This window comes from Lampetra planeri, chromosome 60, assembly GCF_965212315.1.
Source record: "Lampetra planeri chromosome 60, kcLamPlan1.2.h2, whole genome shotgun sequence".
NCBI classification, from domain to species: domain Eukaryota; kingdom Metazoa; phylum Chordata; class Hyperoartia; order Petromyzontiformes; family Petromyzontidae; genus Lampetra; species Lampetra planeri.
This window is the reverse complement of record NC_136166.1, coordinates 1,203,037-1,222,910: the sequence shown is the minus strand read 5'-3', so window position 1 is coordinate 1,222,910 and position 19,874 is coordinate 1,203,037. Positions and strand designations below refer to the sequence as shown.

Below are 19,874 nucleotides of genomic sequence, written 5' to 3'. Positions count from 1 at the left end.
AGGTATTGGTCCTACCGTATTTCAGATCTGCCTTGTGTTCGCGTACGCGGTCCGATACATGTCGTTTCGCTTTCCCAATGTAACTGCTGCCACAGCCACAACTTAGTTTGTAGACACCCGGGTATTGCATATCAGGAATCGCATCCTTTACAGATGGGATCAAATCACGGATTTTGTATACTGTGTTGAAAGGAACCTGGATCTTGTGTTTGTTTAAGATTTTGTAAATCTTTTTGGTACCCCTATGTATGGCAAAGTGATGGTATTGGTTGGATCCTCAGATGGTTGTCTCCCCATGGCTGGGGAGACAGCTTTGCGGATTGTACGGTCAGAATATTCGTTCATCTTGAGGGCTTGGTGTACGTGCTCCAGCTCACTGGTTAGGTGATGCTGGTTGGAGATGCAACGGGCCCTATAGTGTAGTGTTTTGATGAGGGAATTCTTCTGGGCTGGATGGTGGTGGGAGTCAGGCTTTAGATAGGCATCTGTGTGGGTGGCTTTCCTGTAGACAGAGTGTCCCAACGAGCCATCAGGTCTCTTCTCGATCAAAACATCTATGAATGGTAGCTTGCCATCCTTTTTCCACTTCCATGGTGAATTTGATAGATGGGTGTATGGAATTGATGTGGTTGAGAAATTGGTTAATTGCTGGCAGGCCATGTGGCCAGATGACGAAGGAAGGACGTAGGGTGGATGTCTGGATGGCATCTGTCTCAAATTTCTCCATGAAAACATTCGCTGGCGATAAGAGAGAACCCATTGGGGTACCCTCATTTTGTTTGTATAATGTACCATTCCAGGTGAAGTAAGTGTTGGCAAGGCAGTGCCTTACCAAAGTTGGTACATTTGGATTCAGTCCCTGTTGGACAAAGTCTTCAATTGTATCAGGTACAGGTACCTTGGTGAACAGGGAGACTACATCGAAACTGACAAGTAAATCATCCAGAGACAGTGAGATGTCCTTGATTAGAGAAACCAAGTGAGCTGAGTTAAGTACAGCTGAGGTGGACTTGCCCGTGAAAGGAAGCAGGGTCTCACACAGATATCGGGCCAGTTTGTAGGTGGGTGAGTTAATGGTGGAGACGATAGGACGGAGCGGGGTAGCTTCTTTGTGGATCTTTGGAAAGCCATAAAATCTGGGTGGTCTAGCAGCCGAAGGGTTTAGAGAGCGCTGCTTGGTCGAATTGATAAGAGAAGTCGAATTAGTGATGATATTGTTGGTTTTTGTAGCTCGGCGGTTGGTGGGATCTCTGTTGATTTTGGTACAGCTACCATCATTAAGAAGGCCCTGAATTTTGTTTTTGTAAGTGGTTTTATCCATGATGACAGTGACATTGCCCTTGTCGGCTGAGAGGATGACAATGTCATCTCTGTTTTTTAATTGAGAGAGTTCAAAACGCTCGTCCTTGCTGATGTTGCTAATGGGTTTCTTAGCGTTTTTGAGGATAGCAGCGATTTCAGATCTTGCAACGTCTGCCGGGATATGTTCCAAGCCTTTGAGGGCTACATCGACCTGGGCAATGATATCATCCACTGGGATGTGTTTAGGGGTGACTGTGAAATTCAACCCTTTAGCTAGTACCGATTTTAGGCTGTCAGAAACTGGGATGTTACTATGATTGATTACAATCTTGTTAACATTTAACTTTTTAGCGTGTGGCTCTGGCTTATTTTTTGACAAGAGGTTGAATTTGGCAATCAAGTTAACTTACCACCACCAATACCATCACACCGTCACACCGTCACCCTGTCACTCTGTCACACTTCCTTATGTCACCCTGTCACACCATCACACGTCACACCGTCACACGTCACACCGTCACACCACCGCATGTCACACCGTCACCCTGTCACCCTGTCACACTTCCTTATGTCACCCTGTCACACCATCACACGTCACACCGTCACACCGTCACACCACCGCATGTCACACCGTCACAGCGCCGTGCGTCACACCGTTACAGCCCCGTGCGTCACACCGCGTGCAGGCGACTCGCGCCGAGCTGACGGCGCAGCTGGAGGATCTTGGCGAGCATGTGAACCGCGAGAACGACTTGGCGCTCATCGTGGACGGCAAGTCGCTCGTCTACGCCCTCGACCCCGAGCTGCGCAACGACTTCCTGCAGCTGGCGCTCTCCTGCCGAGCCGTCATCTGCTGTCGGTGAGGCTCGGGAGGCGCCACCTCGGTTTGTTTACGGCTCGGCGAATAGCCGGTGGGAAAACCACACTCGCGTCACGAGGGCCCAGCTCTGGCTCGGGTCAGGTGTGGCAGCTGAACATCCACCCGTACCGTGAGGGCCCCAGGCCGGCATCGCGTGGCTCGGTGTGCCAGCGGAATAGCGTCACGAGTGCCGCGTCCCTTTGGGTGTTGCGAGCGCCTCGCCTCCTTACGGGGTCCCCCCTGCCCACCCGCCCGCTCTCTCCGTGCCCCGCGTGCACGCCGCAGCGTGTCGCCGCTGCAGAAGTCGGAGATTGTGGACGCGGTGAAGAAGAAGGTCCGCGCGGCCATCACGCTGGCCGTGGGTGACGGCGCCAACGACGTGGGCATGATCAAGACGGCGCACGTCGGCGTCGGCATCAGCGGCAACGAAGGCCTGCAGGCCGTCAACTCCTCTGACTACTCCATCGCGCAGGTGGCGGCGCTCGCTCGATCGGTCCCGGCAGTCGGTTGCCCCCTCACCAACCCCCTTCCAGCCACTCACCGACCCCCAACAGCCACTCACCGACCCCCAACAGCCACTCACCGACCCCCTCCAGACACTCACCGACCCCCTCCAGCCACTCACCGACCCCCACCAGACACTCACCGACCCACTTCAGATACTCACCGACCCACTCCAGACACTCACCGACCCCCTCCAGACACTCACCGACCCCCTCCAGCCACTCACCGACCCCCACCAGACACTCACCGACCCACTTCAGATACTCACCGACCCACTCCAGACACTCAGCGACCCCCTCCAGACACTCACCGACCCACTCCAGACACTCACCGACCCCCTCCAGCCACTCACTGACCCCTCCAGCCACTCACCGACCCCCTCCAGATACTCACCGACCCCCTCCAGATACTCACCGACCCCCTCCAGCCACTCAACGACCCCCTCCAGACACTCACCGACCTCCTCCAGCCACTCACCGACCCCCACCAGACACTCACCGACCCACTCCAGACACTCACCGACCCCCTCCAGCCACTCACTGACCCCCTCCAGCCACTCACCGACCCCCTCCAGACACTCACCGACCCCCTCCAGACACTCACCGACCCCCTCCAGATACTCACCGACCCCCTCCAGCCACTCAACGACCCCCTCCAGATACTCACCGACCCCCTCCAGCCACTCACCGACCCCCACCAGACACTCACCGACCCACTCCAGACACTCACCGACCTCCTCCAGACACTCACCGACCCACTCCAGACACTCACTGACCCACTCCAGTCACTCACCGACCCCCTCCAGACACTCACCGACCCCCTCCAGCCACTCACCGACCCCCTCCAGTCACTCACCGACCCTCTCCAGCCACTCACCGACCCCATCCAGCCATCTTTAAACCTCCTTGCAATCTTGCCGGAAAGGATGTGTGCCAAGAAGCCGGCAACACACACAACGGCGATCGCAGTTGTCATGCGAATAGAACTAAAGAGTTTCTAGAAGTGAGCAGGGTTTGTGATTATTATTATAAGAACTTAGGAAATGCGATGATGACGATGACGGAAGGAGGGAATTCCAAAGTGCAGCAGTGCAAGGGAAGAAGCAGAAAGAGAAGTGAAGCAACCTGCAGCATGGTGAGTTGATGGATGAGTGGGTGAGTGAGTGGGTGAGTTGATGGGTGAGTGGGTGAGTTGATGGGTGAGTGGGTGAGTTGATGGGTGAGTGGGTGAGTTGATGGGTTAGTGGGTGAGTGAATGGGTGAGTGGGTGAGTGAATGGGTGGGTGGGTGAATGGGTGAGTTGATGGGTGAGTGGGTGAGTTGATGGGTGAGTGGATGAGTTGATGGGTGAGTGGGTGAGTTGATGGGTTAGTGGGTGAGTGAATGGGTGAGTGGGTGAGTTGATGGGTGAGTGAATGGGTGAGTGGGTGAGTTGATGGGTGAGTGGGTGAGTGAATGGGTGAGTTGGTGAGGGGGTGGGTGAGTTTATGGGTGAGTGGGTGAGTTGGTGGATGAGTTGGTGAGTCGATGGGTGAGTGGGTGAGTGAGTGGGTGAGTTGGTGACTGAGTGAATGAGAGAGTGAATATGTGAGAGATCACGAGAGAGTGTTGTTGTTGTGACCTGCAGTGTAGTGGTTGAACTCAGTGTGGTGGTCACTGGGACAGAGTGAATAAATAGTATGTGTGTACGTATGTTTAACTTCTCTCACGTAGCCAACCGTGCTAATCGGAGGCGCGGGGGAAGGGCAACAAACGAAACACAAAAAGCAGTTCTAGATGACGATTTTAAAGTATACAGTTCCAGTGGCTCGCTAAAAATGACAAGGAGTTGGTTGACTGCGGGCGAGCGGGTCGGTGAGTGGCTGGAGAGGGTCGGTGAGTGTCTGGAGGGGGTCGGTGAGTGTCTGGAGGGGGTCGGTCAGTGTCTGGAGGGGGTCGGTGAGTGTCTGGAGGGGGTCGGTGAGTGGCTGGAGGAGGTCGGTTAGTGGCTGGAGGGGGTCGGTGAGTGTCTGGAGGGGGTCGGTGAGTATCTGGAGTGGGTCGGTGAGTGTCTGGAGGGGGTCGGTGAGTGTCTGGAGGGGGTCGGTGAGTGTCTGCAGGGGGTCGGTGAGTGTCTGGAGTGGGTCGGTGAGTGTCTGGAGGGGGTCGGTGAGTATCTGGAGTGGGTCGGTGAGTGTCTGGAGGGGGTCGGTGAGTGTCTGGAGTGGGTCGGTGAGTATCTGGAGGGGGTCGGTGAGTATCTGGAGTGGGTCGGTGAGTGTCTGGAGGGGGTCGATGAGTGTCTGGAGGGGGTCGGTGAGTGTCTGCAGGGGGTCGGTGAGTGTCTGGAGTGGGTGGGTGAGTGTCTGGAGGGGGTCGGTGAGTATCTGGAGTGGGTCGGTGAGTGTCTGGAGGGGGTCGGTGAGTGTCTGGAGTGGGTCGGTGAGTGTCTGGAGGGGGTCGGTGAGTGTCTGGAGGGGGTCGGTGAGTGTCTGGAGGGGGTCGGTTAGTGGCTGGAGGGGGTCGGTGAGTGTCTGGAGGGGATCGGTGAGTGTCTGGAGGGGGTCGGTTAGTGGCTGGAGGGTGTCGGTGAGTGGCTGGAGAGGGTCGGTGAGTGTCTGGAGGGGGTCGGTGAGTGTCTGGAGGGGGTCGGTGAGTGTCTGGAGTGGGTGGGTGAGTGTCTGGAGGGGGTCGGTGAGTATCTGGAGTGGGTCGGTGAGTGTCTGGAGTGGGTCGGTGAGTGTCTGGAGGGGGTCGGTGAGTGTCTGGAGGGGGTCGGTGAGTGTCTGCAGGGGGTCGGTGAGTGTCTGGAGTGGGTCGGTGAGTGTCTGGAGGGGGTCGGTGAGTATCTGGAGTGGGTCGGTGAGTGTCTGGAGGGGGTCGGTGAGTGTCTGGAGTGGGTCGGTGAGTGTCTGGAGGGGGTCGGTGAGTGTCTGCAGGGGGTCGGTGAGTGTCTGGAGTGGATTAGTGAGTGGCTGGAGGGGGTCGGTGAGTGTCTGGAGTGGGTCGGTGAGTGTCTGGAGGGGGTCGGTGAGTGTCTGCAGGGGGTCGGTGAGTGTCTGGAGTGGGTCGGTGAGTGTCTGGAGTGGATTGGTGAGTGGCTGAAGGGGGTCGGTGAGTGTCTGGAGTGGATTTGTGAGTGGCTGGAGGGGGTCGGTGAGTGTCTCCAGTGGGTCGGTGAGTGTCTCCAGTGGGTCGGTGAGTGTCTGGAGTGAGTCGGTGAGTGTCTGGAGTGGATTGGTGAGTGGCTGGAGGGGGTCGGTGAGTGTCTGGAGTGGGTCGGTGAGTGGCTGGAGTGGGTCGGTGAGTGTGAGTTGATGGGTGAGTGGGTGAGTGAATGGGTGAGTGGGTGAGTTGATGGGTGAGTGAATGGGTGAGTGGGTGAGTGAATGGGTGAGTTGGTGAGTCGATGGGTGAGTGGGTGAGTGAGTGGGTGAGTTGGTGACTGAGTGAATGAGAGAGTGAATATGTGAGAGATCACGAGACAGTGTTGTTGTTGTGACCTGCAGTGTAGTGGTTGAACTCAGTGTGGTGGTCACTGGGACAGAGTGAATAAAGAGTATGTGTGTACGTATGTTTAACTTCTCTCACGTAGCCAACCGTGCTAATCGGAGGCGCGGGGGCAGGACAACAAACGAAACACAAAAAGCAGTTCTAGATGACGATTTTAAAGTATACAGTTCCAGTGGCTCGCTAAAAATGACAAGGAGTTGGTTGACTGCGGGCGAGAGGGTCGGTGAGTGGCTGGAGAGGGTCGGTGAGTGGCTGGAGGGGGTCGGTGAGTGGCTGGAGAGGGTCGGTGAGTGACTGGTGGTGGTCGGTGAGTGGCTGGAGAGGGTCAGTGAGTGACTGGAGTGGGTCGGTGAGTGGCTGGAGGGGGTCGGTGAGTGGCTGGAGAGGGTCGGTGAGTGTCTGGAGGGGGTCGGTGAGTGTCTGGAGTGGGTCGGTGAGTGGCTGGAGGGGGTCGGTGAGTGGCTGGAGGGGGTCGATGAGTGTCTGGAGGGGGTCGGTGAGTGTCTGGAGTGGGTTGGTGAGTGGCTGGAGTGGGTCGGTTAGTGGCTGGAGGGGGTCGATGAGTGGCTGGAGTGGGTCGATGAGTGGCTGGAGGGGGTCGGTGAGTGGCTGGAGCGGGTCGGTGAGTGTCTGGAGTGGGTTGGTGAGTGTCTGGAGTGGGTCGGTTAGTGGCTGGAGTGGGTCGGTGAGTGTCTGGAGGGGGTCGGTGAGTGTCTGGAGGAGGTCGGTGAGTGCCTGGAGGGGGTCGGTGATTGGCTGAAGGGGGTCGGTAAGTGTCTGCAGGAGGTCGGTGAGTGGCTGGAGGGGGTCGGTGAGTGTCTGGAGTGGGTCGGTTAGTGGCTGGAGTGGGTCGGTGAGTGTCTGGAGGGGGTCGGTGAGTGGCTGGAGGGGGTCGGTGAGTGTCTGGAGGAGGTCGGTGAGTGGCTGGAGGGGGTCGGTGAGTGGCTGGAGAGGGTCGGTGAGTGTCTGGAGGGGGTCGGTGAGTGTCTGGAGGGGGTCGGTCAGTGTCTGGAGGGGGTCGGTGAGTGTCTGGAGGGGGTCGGTGAGTGGCTGGAGGGGGTCGGTTAGTGGCTGGAGGGGGTCGGTGAGTGTCTGGAGTGGGTGGGTGAGTGTCTGGAGGGGGTCGGTGAGTGTCTGGAGTGGGTCGGTGAGTGTCTGGAGGGGGTCGGTGAGTGTCTGGAGGGGGTCGGTGAGTATCTGGAGTGGGTCGGTTAGTGTCTGGAGGGGGTCGGTGAGTGTCTGGAGTGGGTCGGTGAGTATCTGGAGGGGGTCGGTGAGTATCTGGAGTGGGTCGGTGAGTATCTGGAGTGGGTCGGTGAGTGTCTGGAGGGGGTCGGTGATTTACTGGAGGGGGTCGGTGAGTGTCTGCACGGGGTCGGTGAGTGTCTGGAGTGGGTCGGTGAGTGTCTGGAGGGGGTCGGTGAGTATCTGGAGTAGGTCGGTGAGTGTCTGGAGGGGGTCGGTGAGTATCTGGAGGGGGTCGGTGAATGTCTGCAGGGGGTCGGTGAGTGTCTGGAGTGGGTCGGTGAGTGTCTGGAGGGGGTCGGTGAGTATCTGGAGTGGGTCGGTGAGTGTCTGGAGTGGGTCGGTGAGTGTCTGGAGTGGGTGGGTGAGTGTCTGGAGGGGGTCGGTGAGTATCTGGAGTGGGTCGGTGAGTGTCTGGAGGGGGTCGGTGAGTGTCTGGAGTGGGTCGGTGAGTGTCTGGAGGGGGTCGGTGAGTATCTGGAGGGGGTCGGTGAGTGTCTGCAGGGGGTCGGTGAGTGTCTGGAGGGGGTCGGTTAGTGGCTGGAGGGGGTCGGTGAGTGTCTGGAGGGGATCGGTGAGTGTCTGGAGGGGGTCGGTTAGTGGCTGGAGGGTGTCGGTGAGTGGCTGGAGAGGGTCGGTGAGTGTCTGGAGGGGGTCTGTGAGTGTCTGGAGGGGGTCGTGAGTGTCTGGAGTGGGTGGGTGAGTGTCTGGAGGGGGTCGGTGAGTATCTGGAGTGGGTCGGTGAGTGTCTGGAGTGGGTCGGTGAGTGTCTGGAGGGGGTCGGTGAGTGTCTGGAGTGGGTCGGTGAGTGTCTGGAGGGGGTCGGTGAGTGTCTGGAGTGGATTGGTGAGTGGCTGGAGGGGGTCGGTGAGTGTCTGGAGTGGATTGGTGAGTGGCTGGAGGGGGTCGGTGAGTGTCTGGAGGGGGTCGGTGAGTGTCTCGAGTGGGTCGGTGAGTGTCTGGAGTGGGTCGGTGAGTGTCTGGAGTGGATTGGTGAGTGGCTGGAGGGGGTCGGTGAGTGTCTGGAGTGGGTCGGTGAGTGGCTGGAGTGGGTCGGTGAGTGTGAGTTGATGGGTGAGTGGGTGAGTGAATGGGTGAGTGGGTGAGTTGATGGGTGAGTGAATGGGTGAGTGGGTGAGTGAATGGGTGAGTTGGTGAGTCGATGGGTGAGTGGGTGAGTGAGTGGGTGAGTTGGTGACTGAGTGAATGAGAGAGTGAATATGTGAGAGATCACGAGAGAGTGTTGTTGCTGTGACCTGCAGTGTAGTGGTTGAACTCAGTGTGGTGGTCACTGGGACAGAGTGAATAAAGAGTATGTGTGTACGTATGTTTAACTTCTCTCACGTAGCCAACCGTGCTAATCGGAGGCGCGGGGGCAGGACAACAAACGAAACACAAAAAGCAGTTCTAGATGACGATTTTAAAGTATACAGTTCCAGTGGCTCGCTAAAAATGACAAGGAGTTGGTTGACTGCGGGCGAGAGGGTCGGTGAGTGGCTGGAGAGGGTCGGTGAGTGGCTGGAGGGGGTCGGTGAGTGGCTGGAGAGGGTCGGTGAGTGACTGGTGGGGGTCGGTGAGTGGCTGGAGAGGGTCAGTGAGTGACTGGAGTGGGTCGGTGAGTGGCTGGAGGGGGTCGGTGAGTGGCTGGAGAGGGTCGGTGAGTGTCTGGAGGGGGTCGGTGAGTGTCTGGAGTGGGTCGGTGAGTGGCTGGAGGGGGTCGGTGAGTGGCTGGAGGAGGTCGATGAGTGTCTGGAGGGGGTCGGTGAGTGTCTGGAGTGGGTTGGTGAGTGGCTGGAGTGGGTCGGTTAGTGGCTGGAGGGGGTCGATGAGTGGCTGGAGTGGGTCGATGAGTGGCTGGAGGGGGTCGGTGAGTGGCTGGAGGGGGTCGGTGAGTGTCTGGAGTGGGTTGGTGAGTGTCTGGAGTGGGTCGGTTAGTGGCTGGAGTGGGTCGGTGAGTGTCTGGAGGGGGTCGGTGAGTGTCTGGAGGAGGTCGGTGAGTGCCTGGAGGGGGTCGGTGATTGGCTGAAGGGGGTCGGTAAGTGTCTGCAGGAGGTCGGTGAGTGGCTGGAGGGGGTCGGTGAGTGTCTGGAGTGGGTCGGTTAGTGGCTGGAGTGGGTCGGTGAGTGTCTGGAGGGGGTCGGTGAGTGGCTGGAGGGGGTCGGTGAGTGTCTGGAGGAGGTCGGTGAGTGGCTGGAGGGGGTCGGTGAGTGGCTGGAGAGGGTCGGTGAGTGTCTGGAGGGGGTCGGTGAGTGTCTGGAGGGGGTCGGTCAGTGTCTGGAGGGGGTCGGTGAGTGTCTGGAGGGGGTCGGTGTGTGGCTGGAGGGGGTCGGTTAGTGGCTGGAGGGGGTCGGTGAGTGTCTGGAGTGGGTGGGTGAGTGTCTGGAGGGGGTCGGTGAGTATCTGGAGTGGGTCGGTGAGTGTCTGGAGGGGTTCGGTGAGTGTCTGGAGGGGGTCGGTGAGTATCTGGAGTGGGTCGGTTAGTGTCTGGAGGGGGTCGGTGAGTGTCTGGAGTGGGTCGGTGAGTATCTGGAGGGGGTCGGTGAGTATCTGGAGTGGGTCGGTGAGTATCTGGAGTGGGTCGGTGAGTGTCTGGAGGGGGTCGGTGAGTATCTGGAGGGGGTCGGTGAGTGTCTGCAGGGGGTCGGTGAGTGTCTGGAGTGGGTCGGTGAGTGTCTGGAGGGGGTCGGTGAGTATCTGGAGTAGGTCGGTGAGTGTCTGGAGGGGGTCGGTGAGTATCTGGAGGGGGTCGGTGAATGTCTGCAGGGGGTCGGTGAGTGTCTGGAGTGGGTCGGTGAGTGTCTGGAGGGGGTCGGTGAGTGTCTGGAGTGGGTCGGTGAGTGTCTGGAGTGGGTCGGTGAGTGTCTGGAGTGGGTGGGTGAGTGTCTGGAGGGGGTCGGTGAGTATCTGGAGTGGGTCGGTGAGTGTCTGGTGTGGGTCGGTGAGTGTCTGGAGGGGGTCGGTGAGTATATGGAGGGGGTCGGTGAGTGTCTGCAGGGGGTCGGTGAGTGTCTGGAGGGGGTCGGTTAGTGGCTGGAGGGGGTCGGTGAGTGTCTGGAGGGGATCGGTGAGTGTCTGGAGGGGGTCGGTTAGTGGCTGGAGGGTGTCGGTGAGTGGCTGGAGAGGGTCGGTGAGTGTCTGGAGGGGGTCGGTGAGTGTCTGGAGGGGGTCGTGAGTGTCTGGAGTGGGTGGGTGAGTGTCTGGAGGGGGTCGGTGAGTATCTGGAGTGGGTCGGTGAGTGTCTGGAGGGGGTCGGTGAGTGTCTGGAGGGGGTCGGTGAGTGTCTGGAGTGGATTGGTGAGTGGCTGGAGGGGGTCGGTGAGTGTCTGGAGTGGATTGGTGAGTGGCTGGAGGGGGTCGGTGAGTGTCTGGAGGGGGTCGGTGAGTGTCTCGAGTGGGTCGGTGAGTGTCTGGAGTGGGTCGGTGAGTGTCTGGAGTGGATTGGTGAGTGGCTGGAGGGGGTCGGTGAGTGTCTGGAGTGGGTCGGTGAGTGGCTGGTGTGGGTCGGTGAGTGTGAGTTGATGGGTGAGTGGGTGAGTGAATGGGTGAGTGGGTGAGTTGATGGGTGAGTGAATGGGTGAGTGGGTGAGTGAATGGGTGAGTTGGTGAGTCGATGGGTGAGTGGGTGAGTGAGTGGGTGAGTTGGTGACTGAGTGAATGAGAGTGAATATGTGAGAGATCACGAGAGAGTGTTGTTGTTGTGACCTGCAGTGTAGTGGTTGAACTCAGTGTGGTGGTCACTGGGACAGAGTGAATAAAGAGTATGTGTGTACGTATGTTTAACTTCTCTCACGTAGCCAACCGTGCTAATCGGAGGCGCGGGGGCAGGACAACAAACGAAACACAAAAAGCAGTTCTAGATGACGATTTTAAAGTATACAGTTCCAGTGGCTCGCTAAAAATGACAAGGAGTTGGTTGACTGCGGGCGAGAGGGTCGGTGAGTGGCTGGAGAGGGTCGGTGAGTGGCTGGAGGGGGTCGGTGAGTGGCTGGAGAGGGTCGGTGAGTGACTGGTGGGGGTCGGTGAGTGGCTGGAGAGGGTCAGTGAGTGACTGGAGTGGGTCGGTGAGTGGCTGGAAGGGGTCGGTGAGTGGCTGGAGAGGGTCGGTGAGTGTCTGGAGGGGGTCGGTGAGTGTCTGGAGTGGGTCGGTGAGTGGCTGGAGGGGGTCGGTGAGTGGCTGGAGGGGGTCGATGAGTGTCTGGAGGGGGTCGGTGAGTGTCTGGAGTGGGTTGGTGAGTGGCTGGAGTGGGTCGGTTAGTGGCTGGAGGGGGTCGATGAGTGGCTGGAGTGGGTCGATGAGTGGCTGGAGGGGGTCGGTGAGTGGCTGGAGGGGGTCGGTGAGTGTCTGGAGTGGGTTGGTGAGTGTCTGGAGTGGGTCGGTTAGTGGCTGGAGTGGGTCGGTGAGTGTCTGGAGGGGGTCGGTGAGTGTCTGGAGGAGGTCGGTGAGTGCCTGGAGGGGGTCGGTGATTGGCTGGAGGGGGTCGGTGAGTGTCTGCAGGAGGTCGGTGAGTGGCTGGAGGGGGTCGGTGAGTGTCTGGAGTGGGTCGGTTAGTGGCTGGAGTGGGTCGGTGAGTGTCTGGAGGGGGTCGGTGAGTGGCTGGAGGGGGTCGGTGAGTGTCTGGAGGAGGTCGGTGAGTGGCTGGAGGGGGTCGGTGAGTGGCTGGAGAGGGTCGGTGAGTGTCTGGAGGGGGTCGGTGAGTGTCTGGAGGGGGTCGGTCAGTGTCTGGAGGGGGTCGGTGAGTGTCTGGAGGGGGTCGGTGAGTGGCTGGAGGGGGTCGGTTAGTGGCTGGAGGGGGTCGGTGAGTGTCTGGAGTGGGTGGGTGAGTGACTGGAGGGGGTCGGTGAGTATCTGGAGTGGGTCGGTGAGTGTCTGGAGGGGGTCGGTGAGTGTCTGGAGGGGGTCGGTGAGTGTCTGCAGGGGGTCGGTGAGTGTCTGGAGTGGGTCGGTGAGTGTCTGGAGGGTGTCGGTGAGTATCTGGAGTGGGTCGGTGAGTGTCTGGAGGGGGTCGGTGAGTGTCTGGAGTGGGTCGGTGAGTATCTGGAGTGGGTCGGTGAGTGTCTGGAGGGTGTCGGTGAGTATCTGGAGTGGGTCGGTGAGTATCTGGAGTGGGTCGGTGAGTGTCTGGAGGGGGTCGGTGAGTATCTGGAGGGGGTCGGTGAGTGTCTGCAGGGGGTCGGTGAGTGTCTGGAGTGGGTCGGTGAGTGTCTGGAGGGGGTCGGTGAGTATCTGGAGTAGGTCGGTGAGTGTCTGGAGGGGGTCGGTGAGTATCTGGAGGGGGTCAGTGAGTGTCTGCAGGGGGTCGGTGAGTGTCTGGAGTGGGTCGGTGAGTGTCTGGAGGGGGTCGGTGAGTATCTGGAGTGGGTCGGTGAGTGTCTGGAGGGGGTCGGTGAGTGTCTGGAGTGGGTCGGTGAGTATCTGGAGGGGGTCGGTGAGTATCTGGAGTGGGTCGGTGAGTATCTGGAGTGGGTCGGTGAGTGTCTGGAGTGGGTCGGTGAGTGTCTGGAGGGGGTCGGTGAGTATCTGGAGGGGGTCGGTGAGTGTCTGCAGGGGGTCGGTGAGTGTCTGGAGTGGGTCGGTGATTGTCTGGAGGGGGTCGGTGAGTATCTGGAGTAGGTCGGTGAGTGTCTGGAGGGGGTCGGTGAGTGTCTGGAGGGGGTCGGTGAGTGTCTGGAGTGGGACGGTGAGTGGCTGGAGTGGGTCGGTGAGTGGCTGGAGGGGGTCGGTGAATGGCTGGAGTGGGTCGGTGAGTGTCTGGAGTGGGTCGGTGAGTGGCTGGAGGGGGTCGGTGAGTGTCTGGAGGGGGTCGGTGAGTGTCTGGAGTGGGACGGTGAGTGGCTGGAGTGGGTCGGTGAGTGGCTGGAGGGGGTCGGTGAGTGGCTGGAGTGGGTCGGTGAGTGTCTGGAGTGGGTCAGTGAGTGTCTGGAGGGGGTCGGTGAGTATCTGGAGGGGGTCGGTGAGTGTCTGCAGGGGGTCGGTGAGTGTCTGGAGTGGGTCGGTGAGTGTCTGGAGGGGGTCGGTGAGTATCTGGAGTGGGTCGGTGAGTGTCTGGAGGGGGTCGGTGAGTGTCTGGAGTGGGTCGGTGAGTATCTGGAGGGGGTCGGTGAGTATCTGGAGTGGGTCGGTGAGTATCTGGAGTGGGTCGGTGAGTGTCTGGAGTGGGTCGGTGAGTGTCTGGAGGGGGTCGGTGAGTATCTGGAGGGGGTCGGTGAGTGTCTGCAGGGGGTCGGTGAGTGTCTGGAGTGGGTCGGTGATTGTCTGGAGGGGGTCGGTGAGTATCTGGAGTAGGTCGGTGAGTGTCTGGAGGGGGTCGGTGAGTGTCTGGAGGGGGTCGGTGAGTGTCTGGAGTGGGACGGTGAGTGGCTGGAGTGGGTCGGTGAGTGGCTGGAGGGGGTCGGTGAGTGGCTGGAGTGGGTCGGTGAGTGTCTGGAGTGGGTCGGTGAGTGGCTGGAGGGGGTCGGTGAGTGTCTGGAGGGGGTCGGTGAGTGTCTGGAGTGGGACGGTGAGTGGCTGGAGTGGGTCGGTGAGTGGCTGGAGGGGGTCGGTGAGTGGCTGGAGTGGGTCGGTGAGTGTCTGGAGTGGGTCGGTGAGTGGCTGGATGGGGTCGGTGAGTGTCTGGAGTGGGTCGGTGAGTGGCTGGAGAGGGTCGGTGAGTGTCTGGAGTGGGTCGGTGACTGGCTGGATGGGGTCGGTGAGTGTCTGGAGTGGGTCGGTGACTGGCTGGATGGGGTCGGTGAGTGTCTGGAGTGGGTCGGTGAGTGGCTGGAGTGGGTCGGTGAGTGTCTGGAGTGGGTCTGTGAGTGGCTGGAGAGGGTCGGTGAGTGTCTGGAGTGGGTCTGTGAGTGTCTGGAGTGGGTCGGTGAGTGTCTGGAGGGGGTCGGTGAGTGTCTGGAGTGGGTCGGTGAGTGGCTGGAGAGGGTCAGTGAGTGTCTGGAGTGGGTCGGTGAGTGGCTGGAGAGCGTCGGTGAGTGTCTGGAGGGGGTCGGTGAGTGGCTGGAGAGGGTCGGTGAGTGTCTGGAGGGGGTCGGTGAGTGTCTGGAGGGGGTCGGTGAGTGGCTGGAGAGGGTCGGTGAGTGTCTGGAGTGGGTCGGTGAGTGTTTGGAGGGGGTCGGTGAGTGTCTGGAGGGGGTCGGTGAGTGGCTGGAGGGGATCGTTGAGTGTCTGGAGGGGGTCGGTGAGTGTCTGGAGGGGGTCGGTGAGTGTCTGGAGGGGGTCGGTGTGTGTCTGGAGTGGATCGGTGAGTGTCTGGAGAGGGTCGGTGAGTGTCTGGAGGGGGTCGGTGAGTGTCTGGAGAGGGTCGGTGAGTGGCTGGAGGGGGTCGGTGAGTGTCTGGAGGTGGTCGGTGAGTGGCTGGAGAGGGTCGGTGAGTATCTGGAGTGGGTCGGTGAGTGTCTGGAGTGGGTCGGTGAGTGTCTGGAGGGGGTCGGTGAGTATCTGGAGGGGGTCGGTGAGTGTCTGCAGGGGGTCGGTGAGTGTCTGGAGTGGGTCGGTGATTGTCTGGAGGGGGTCGGTGAGTATCTGGAGTAGGTCGGTGAGTGTCTGGAGGGGGTCGGTGAGTGTCTGGAGGGGGTCGGTGAGTGTCTGGAGTGGGACGGTGAGTGGCTGGAGTGGGTCGGTGAGTGGCTGGAGGGGGTCGGTGAGTGGCTGGAGTGGGTCGGTGAGTGTCTGGAGTGGGTCGGTGAGTGGCTGGAGGGGGTCGGTGAGTGTCTGGAGGGGGTCGGTGAGTGTCTGGAGTGGGACGGTGAGTGGCTGGAGTGGGTCGGTGAGTGGCTGGAGGGGGTCGGTGAGTGGCTGGAGTGGGTCGGTGAGTGTCTGGAGTGGGTCGGTGAGTGTCTGGAGGGGGTCGGTGAGTATCTGGAGGGGGTCGGTGAGTGTCTGCAGGGGGTCGGTGAGTGTCTGGAGTGGGTCGGTGAGTGTCTGGAGGGGGTCGGTGAGTATCTGGAGTGGGTCGGTGAGTGTCTGGAGGGGGTCGGTGAGTGTCTGGAGTGGGTCGGTGAGTATCTGGAGGGGGTCGGTGAGTATCTGGAGTGGGTCGGTGAGTATCTGGAGTGGGTCGGTGAGTGTCTGGAGTGGGTCGGTGAGTGTCTGGAGGGGGTCGGTGAGTATCTGGACGGGGTCGGTGAGTGTTTGCAGGGGGTCGGTGAGTGTCTGGAGTGGGTCGGTGATTGTCTGGAGGGGGTCGGTGAGTATCTGGAGTAGGTCGGTGAGTGTCTGGAGGGGGTCGGTGAGTGTCTGGAGGGGGTCGGTGAGTGTCTGGAGTGGGACGGTGAGTGGCTGGAGTGGGTCGGTGAGTGGCTGGAGGGGGTCGGTGAGTGGCTGGAGTGGGTCGGTGAGTGTCTGGAGTGGGTCGGTGAGTGGCTGGAGGGGGTCGGTGAGTGTCTGGAGGGGGTCGGTGAGTGTCTGGAGTGGGACGGTGAGTGGCTGGAGTGGGTCGGTGAGTGGCTGGAGGGGGTCGGTGAGTGGCTGGAGTGGGTCGGTGAGTGTCTGGAGTGGGTCGGTGAGTGGCTGGATGGGGTCGGTGAGTGTCTGGAGTGGGTCGGTGAGTGGCTGGAGAGGGTCGGTGAGTGTCTGGAGTGGGTCGGTGAGTGTCTGGAGTGGGTCGGTGACTGGCTGGATGGGGTCGGTGAGTGTCTGGAGTGGGTCGGTGACTGGCTGGATGGGGTCGGTGAGTGTCTGGAGTGGGTCGGTGACTGGCTGGATGGGGTCGGTGAGTGTCTGGAGTGGGTCGGTGAGTGGCTGGAGTGGGTCGGTGAGTGTCTGGAGTGGGTCTGTGAGTGGCTGGAGAGGGTCGGTGAGTGTCTGGAGTGGGTCGGTGAGTGTCTGGAGTGGGTCGGTGAGTGTCTGGAGTGGGTCGGTGAGTGGCTGGAGAGGGTCAGTGAGTGTCTGGAGTGGGTCGGTGAGTGGCTGGAGAGCGTCGGTGAGTGTCTGGAGGGGGTCGGTGAGTGGCTGGAGAGGGTCGGTGAGTGTCTGGAGGGGGTCGGTGAGTGTCTGGAGGGGGTCGGTGAGTGGCTGGAGAGGGTCGGTGAGTGTCTGGAGTGGGTCGGTGAGTGTTTGGAGGGGGTCGGTGAGTGTCTGGAGGGGGTCGGTGAGTGGCTGGAGGGGATCGTTGAGTGTCTGGAGGGGGTCGGTGAGTGTCTGGAGGGGGTCGGTGAGTGTCTGGAGGGGGTCGGTGTGTGTCTGGAGTGGATCGGTGAGTGTCTGGAGAGGGTCGGTGAGTGTCTGGAGGGGGTCGGTGAGTGTCTGGAGAGGGTCGGTGAGTGGCTGGAGGGGGTCGGTGAGTGTCTGGAGGGGGTCGGTGAGTGGCTGGAGAGGGTCGGTGAGTGTCTGGAGTGGGTCGGTGAGTGGCTGGAGAGTGTCGGTGACTGTCTGGAGGGGGTCGGTGAGTGGCTGGAGAGGGTCGGTGAGTGTCTGGAGTGGGTCGGTGAGTGTCTGGAGTGGGTCGGTGAGTGGCTGGAGAGGGTCGGTGAGTGTCTGGAGGGGGTCGGTGAGTGTCTGGAGGAGGTCGGTGAGTGCCTGGAGGGGGTCGGTGATTGGCTGGAGGGGGTCGGTGAGTGTCTGCAGGAGGTCGGTGAGTGGCTGGAGGGGGTCGGTGAGTGTCTGGAGTGGGTCGGTTAGTGGCTGGAGTGGGTCGGTGAGTGTCTGGAGGGGGTCGGTGAGTGGCTGGAGGGAGTCGGTGAGTGTCTGGAGGAGGTCGGTGAGTGGCTGGAGGGGGTCGGTGAGTGGCTGGAGAGGGTCGGTGAGTGTCTGGAGGGGGTCGGTGAGTGTCTGGAGGGGGTCGGTCAGTGTCTGGAGGGGGTCGGTGAGTGTCTGGAGGGGGTCGGTGAGTGGCTGGAGGGGGTCGGTTAGTGGCTGGAGGGGGTCGGTGAGTGTCTGGAGTGGGTGGGTGAGTGTCTGGAGGGGGTCGGTGAGTATCTGGAGTGGGTCGGTGAGTGTCTGGAGGGGGTCGGTGAGTGTCTGGAGGGGGTCGGTGAGTGTCTGCAGGGGGTCGGTGAGTGTCTGGAGTGGGTCGGTGAGTGTCTGGAGGGGGTCGGTGAGTATCTGGAGTGGGTCGGTGAGTGTCTGGAGGGGGTCGGTGAGTGTCTGGAGTGGGTCGGTGAGTATCTGGAGTGGGTCGGTGAGTGTCTGGAGGGGGTCGGTGAGTATCTGGAGTGGGTCGGTGAGTATCTGGAGTGGGTCGGTGAGTGTCTGGAGGGGGTCGGTGAGTATCTGGAAGGGGTCGGTGAGTGTCTGCAGGGGGTCGGTGAGTGTCTGGAGTGGGTCGGTGAGTGTCTGGAGGGGGTCGGTGAGTATCTGGAGTAGGTCGGTGAGTGTCTGGAGGGGGTCGGTGAGTATCTGGAGGGGGTCGGTGAATGTCTGCAGGGGGTCGGTGAGTGTCTGGAGTGGGTCGGTGAGTGTCTGGAGGGGGTCGGTGAGTATCTGGAGTGGGTCGGTGAGTGTCTGGAGTGGGTCGGTGAGTGTCTGGAGTGGGTGGGTGAGTGTCTGGAGGGGGTCGGTGAGTATCTGGAGTGGGTCGGTGAGTGTCTGGAGGGGGTCGGTGAGTGTCTGGAGTGGGTCGGTGAGTGTCTGGAGGGGGTCGGTGAGTATCTGGAGGGGGTCGGTGAGTGTCTGCAGGTGGTCGGTGAGTGTCTGGAGGGGGTCGGTTAGTGGCTGGATGGGGTCGGTGAGTGTCTGGAGGGGATCGGTGAGTGTCTGGAGGGGGTCGGTTAGTGGCTGGAGGGTGTCGGTGAGTGGCTGGAGAGGGTCGGTGAGTGTCTGGAGGGGGTCGGTGAGTGTCTGGAGGGGGTCGGTGAGTGTCTGGAGTGGGTGGGTGAGTGTCTGGAGGGGGTCGGTGAGTATCTGGAGTGGGTCGGTGAGTGTCTGGAGGGGGTCGGTGAGTGTCTGGAGTGGGTCGGTGAGTGTCTGGAGGGGGTCGGTGAGTATCTGGAGGGGGTCGGTGAGTGTCTGCAGGGGTCGGTGAGTGTCTGGAGTGGGTCGGTGAGTGTCTGGAGGGGGTCGGTGAGTGTCTCGAGTGGGTCGGTGAGTGTCTGGAGTGGGTCGGTGAGTGTCTGGAGTGGATTGGTGAGTGGCTGGAGGGGGTCGGTGAGTGTCTGGAGTGGGTCGGTGAGTGGCTGGAGTGGGTCGGTGTGAGTTGATGGGCGAGTGGGTGAGTGAATGGGTGAGTGGGTGAGTTGATGGGTGAGTGAATGGGTGAGTGGGTGAGTGAATGGGTGAGTTGGTGAGTCGATGGGTGAGTGGGTGAGTGAGTGGGTGAGTTGGTGACTGAGTGAATGAGAGAGTGAATATGTGAGAGATCACGAGAGAGTGTTGTTGTTGTGACCTGCAGTGTAGTGGTTGAACTCAGTGTGGTGGTCACTGGGACAGAGTGAATAAAGAGTATGTGTGTACGTATGTTTAACTTCTCTCACGTAGCCAACCGTGCTAATCGGAGGCGCGGGGGCAGGACAACAAACGAAACACAAAAAGCAGTTCTAGATGACGATTTTAAAGTATACAGTTCCAGTGGCTCGCTAAAAATGACAAGGAGTTGGTTGACTGCGGGCGAGAGGGTCGGTGAGTGGCTGGAGGGGGTCGGTGAGTGGCTGGAGAGGGTCGGTGAGTGACTGGTGGGGGTCGGTGAGTGGCTGGAGAGGGTCAGTGAGTGACTGGAGTGGGTCGGTGAGTGGCTGGAGGGGGTCGGTGAGTGTCTGGAGGGGGTCGGTGAGTGTCTGGAGTGGGACGGTGAGTGGCTGGAGTGGGTCGGTGAGTGGCTGGAGGGGGTCGGTGAGTGGCTGGAGTGGGTCGGTGAGTGTCTGGAGTGGGTCGGTGAGTGGCTGGAGGGGGTCGGTGAGTGTCTGGAGGGGGTCGGTGAGTGTCTGGAGTGGGACGGTGAGTGGCTGGAGTGGGTCGGTGAGTGGCTGGAGGGGGTCGGTGAGTGGCTGGAGTGGGTCGGTGAGTGTCTGGAGTGGGTCGGTGAGTGGCTGGATGGGGTCGGTGAGTGTCTGGAGTGGGTCGGTGAGTGGCTGGAGAGGGTCGGTGAGTGTCTGGAGTGGGTCGGTGAGTGTCTGGAGTGGGTCGGTGACTGGCTGGATGGGGTCGGTGAGTGTCTGGAGTGGGTCGGTGACTGGCTGGATGGGGTCGGTGAGTGTCTGGAGTGGGTCGGTGAGTGGCTGGAGTGGGTCGGTGAGTGTCTGGAGTGGGTCTGTGAGTGGCTGGAGAGGGTCGGTGAGTGTCTGGAGTGGGTCGGTGAGTGTCTGGAGTGGGTCGGTGAGTGTCTGGAGGGGGTCGGTGAGTGTCTGGAGTGGGTCGGTGAGTGGCTGGAGAGGGTCAGTGAGTGTCTGGAGTGGGTCGGTGAGTGGCTGGAGAGCGTCGGTGAGTGTCTGGAGGGGGTCGGTGAGTGGCTGGAGAGGGTCGGTGAGTGTCTGGAGGGGGTCGGTGAGTGTCTGGAGGGGTCGGTGAGTGGCTGGAGAGGGTCGGTGAGTGTCTGGAGTGGGTCGGTGAG

General features: G+C 60.6%; 1 protein-coding gene across 7 annotated transcripts in view; it reads left to right on the top strand.

Moving 5' to 3' along the window:
- Nucleotides 1–19,874, top strand: part of LOC144736275 (phospholipid-transporting ATPase IA-like) — a 188,574-nt gene that overhangs the window by 121,232 nt on the left and 47,468 nt on the right. For all 7 annotated transcript variants that reach the window (XR_013588747.1, XM_078618906.1, XM_078618908.1 and 4 more), the window contains 2 exons: nt 1,989–2,161; nt 2,447–2,633. Coding sequence is in view for 6 of the 7 variants with exons in the window: in XM_078618906.1 (XP_078475032.1) it covers nt 1,989–2,161; nt 2,447–2,633 (360 nt within the window). In the remaining variant the exon portion in view is untranslated. The remainder of the gene's footprint in view (nt 1–1,988; nt 2,162–2,446; nt 2,634–19,874) is intronic.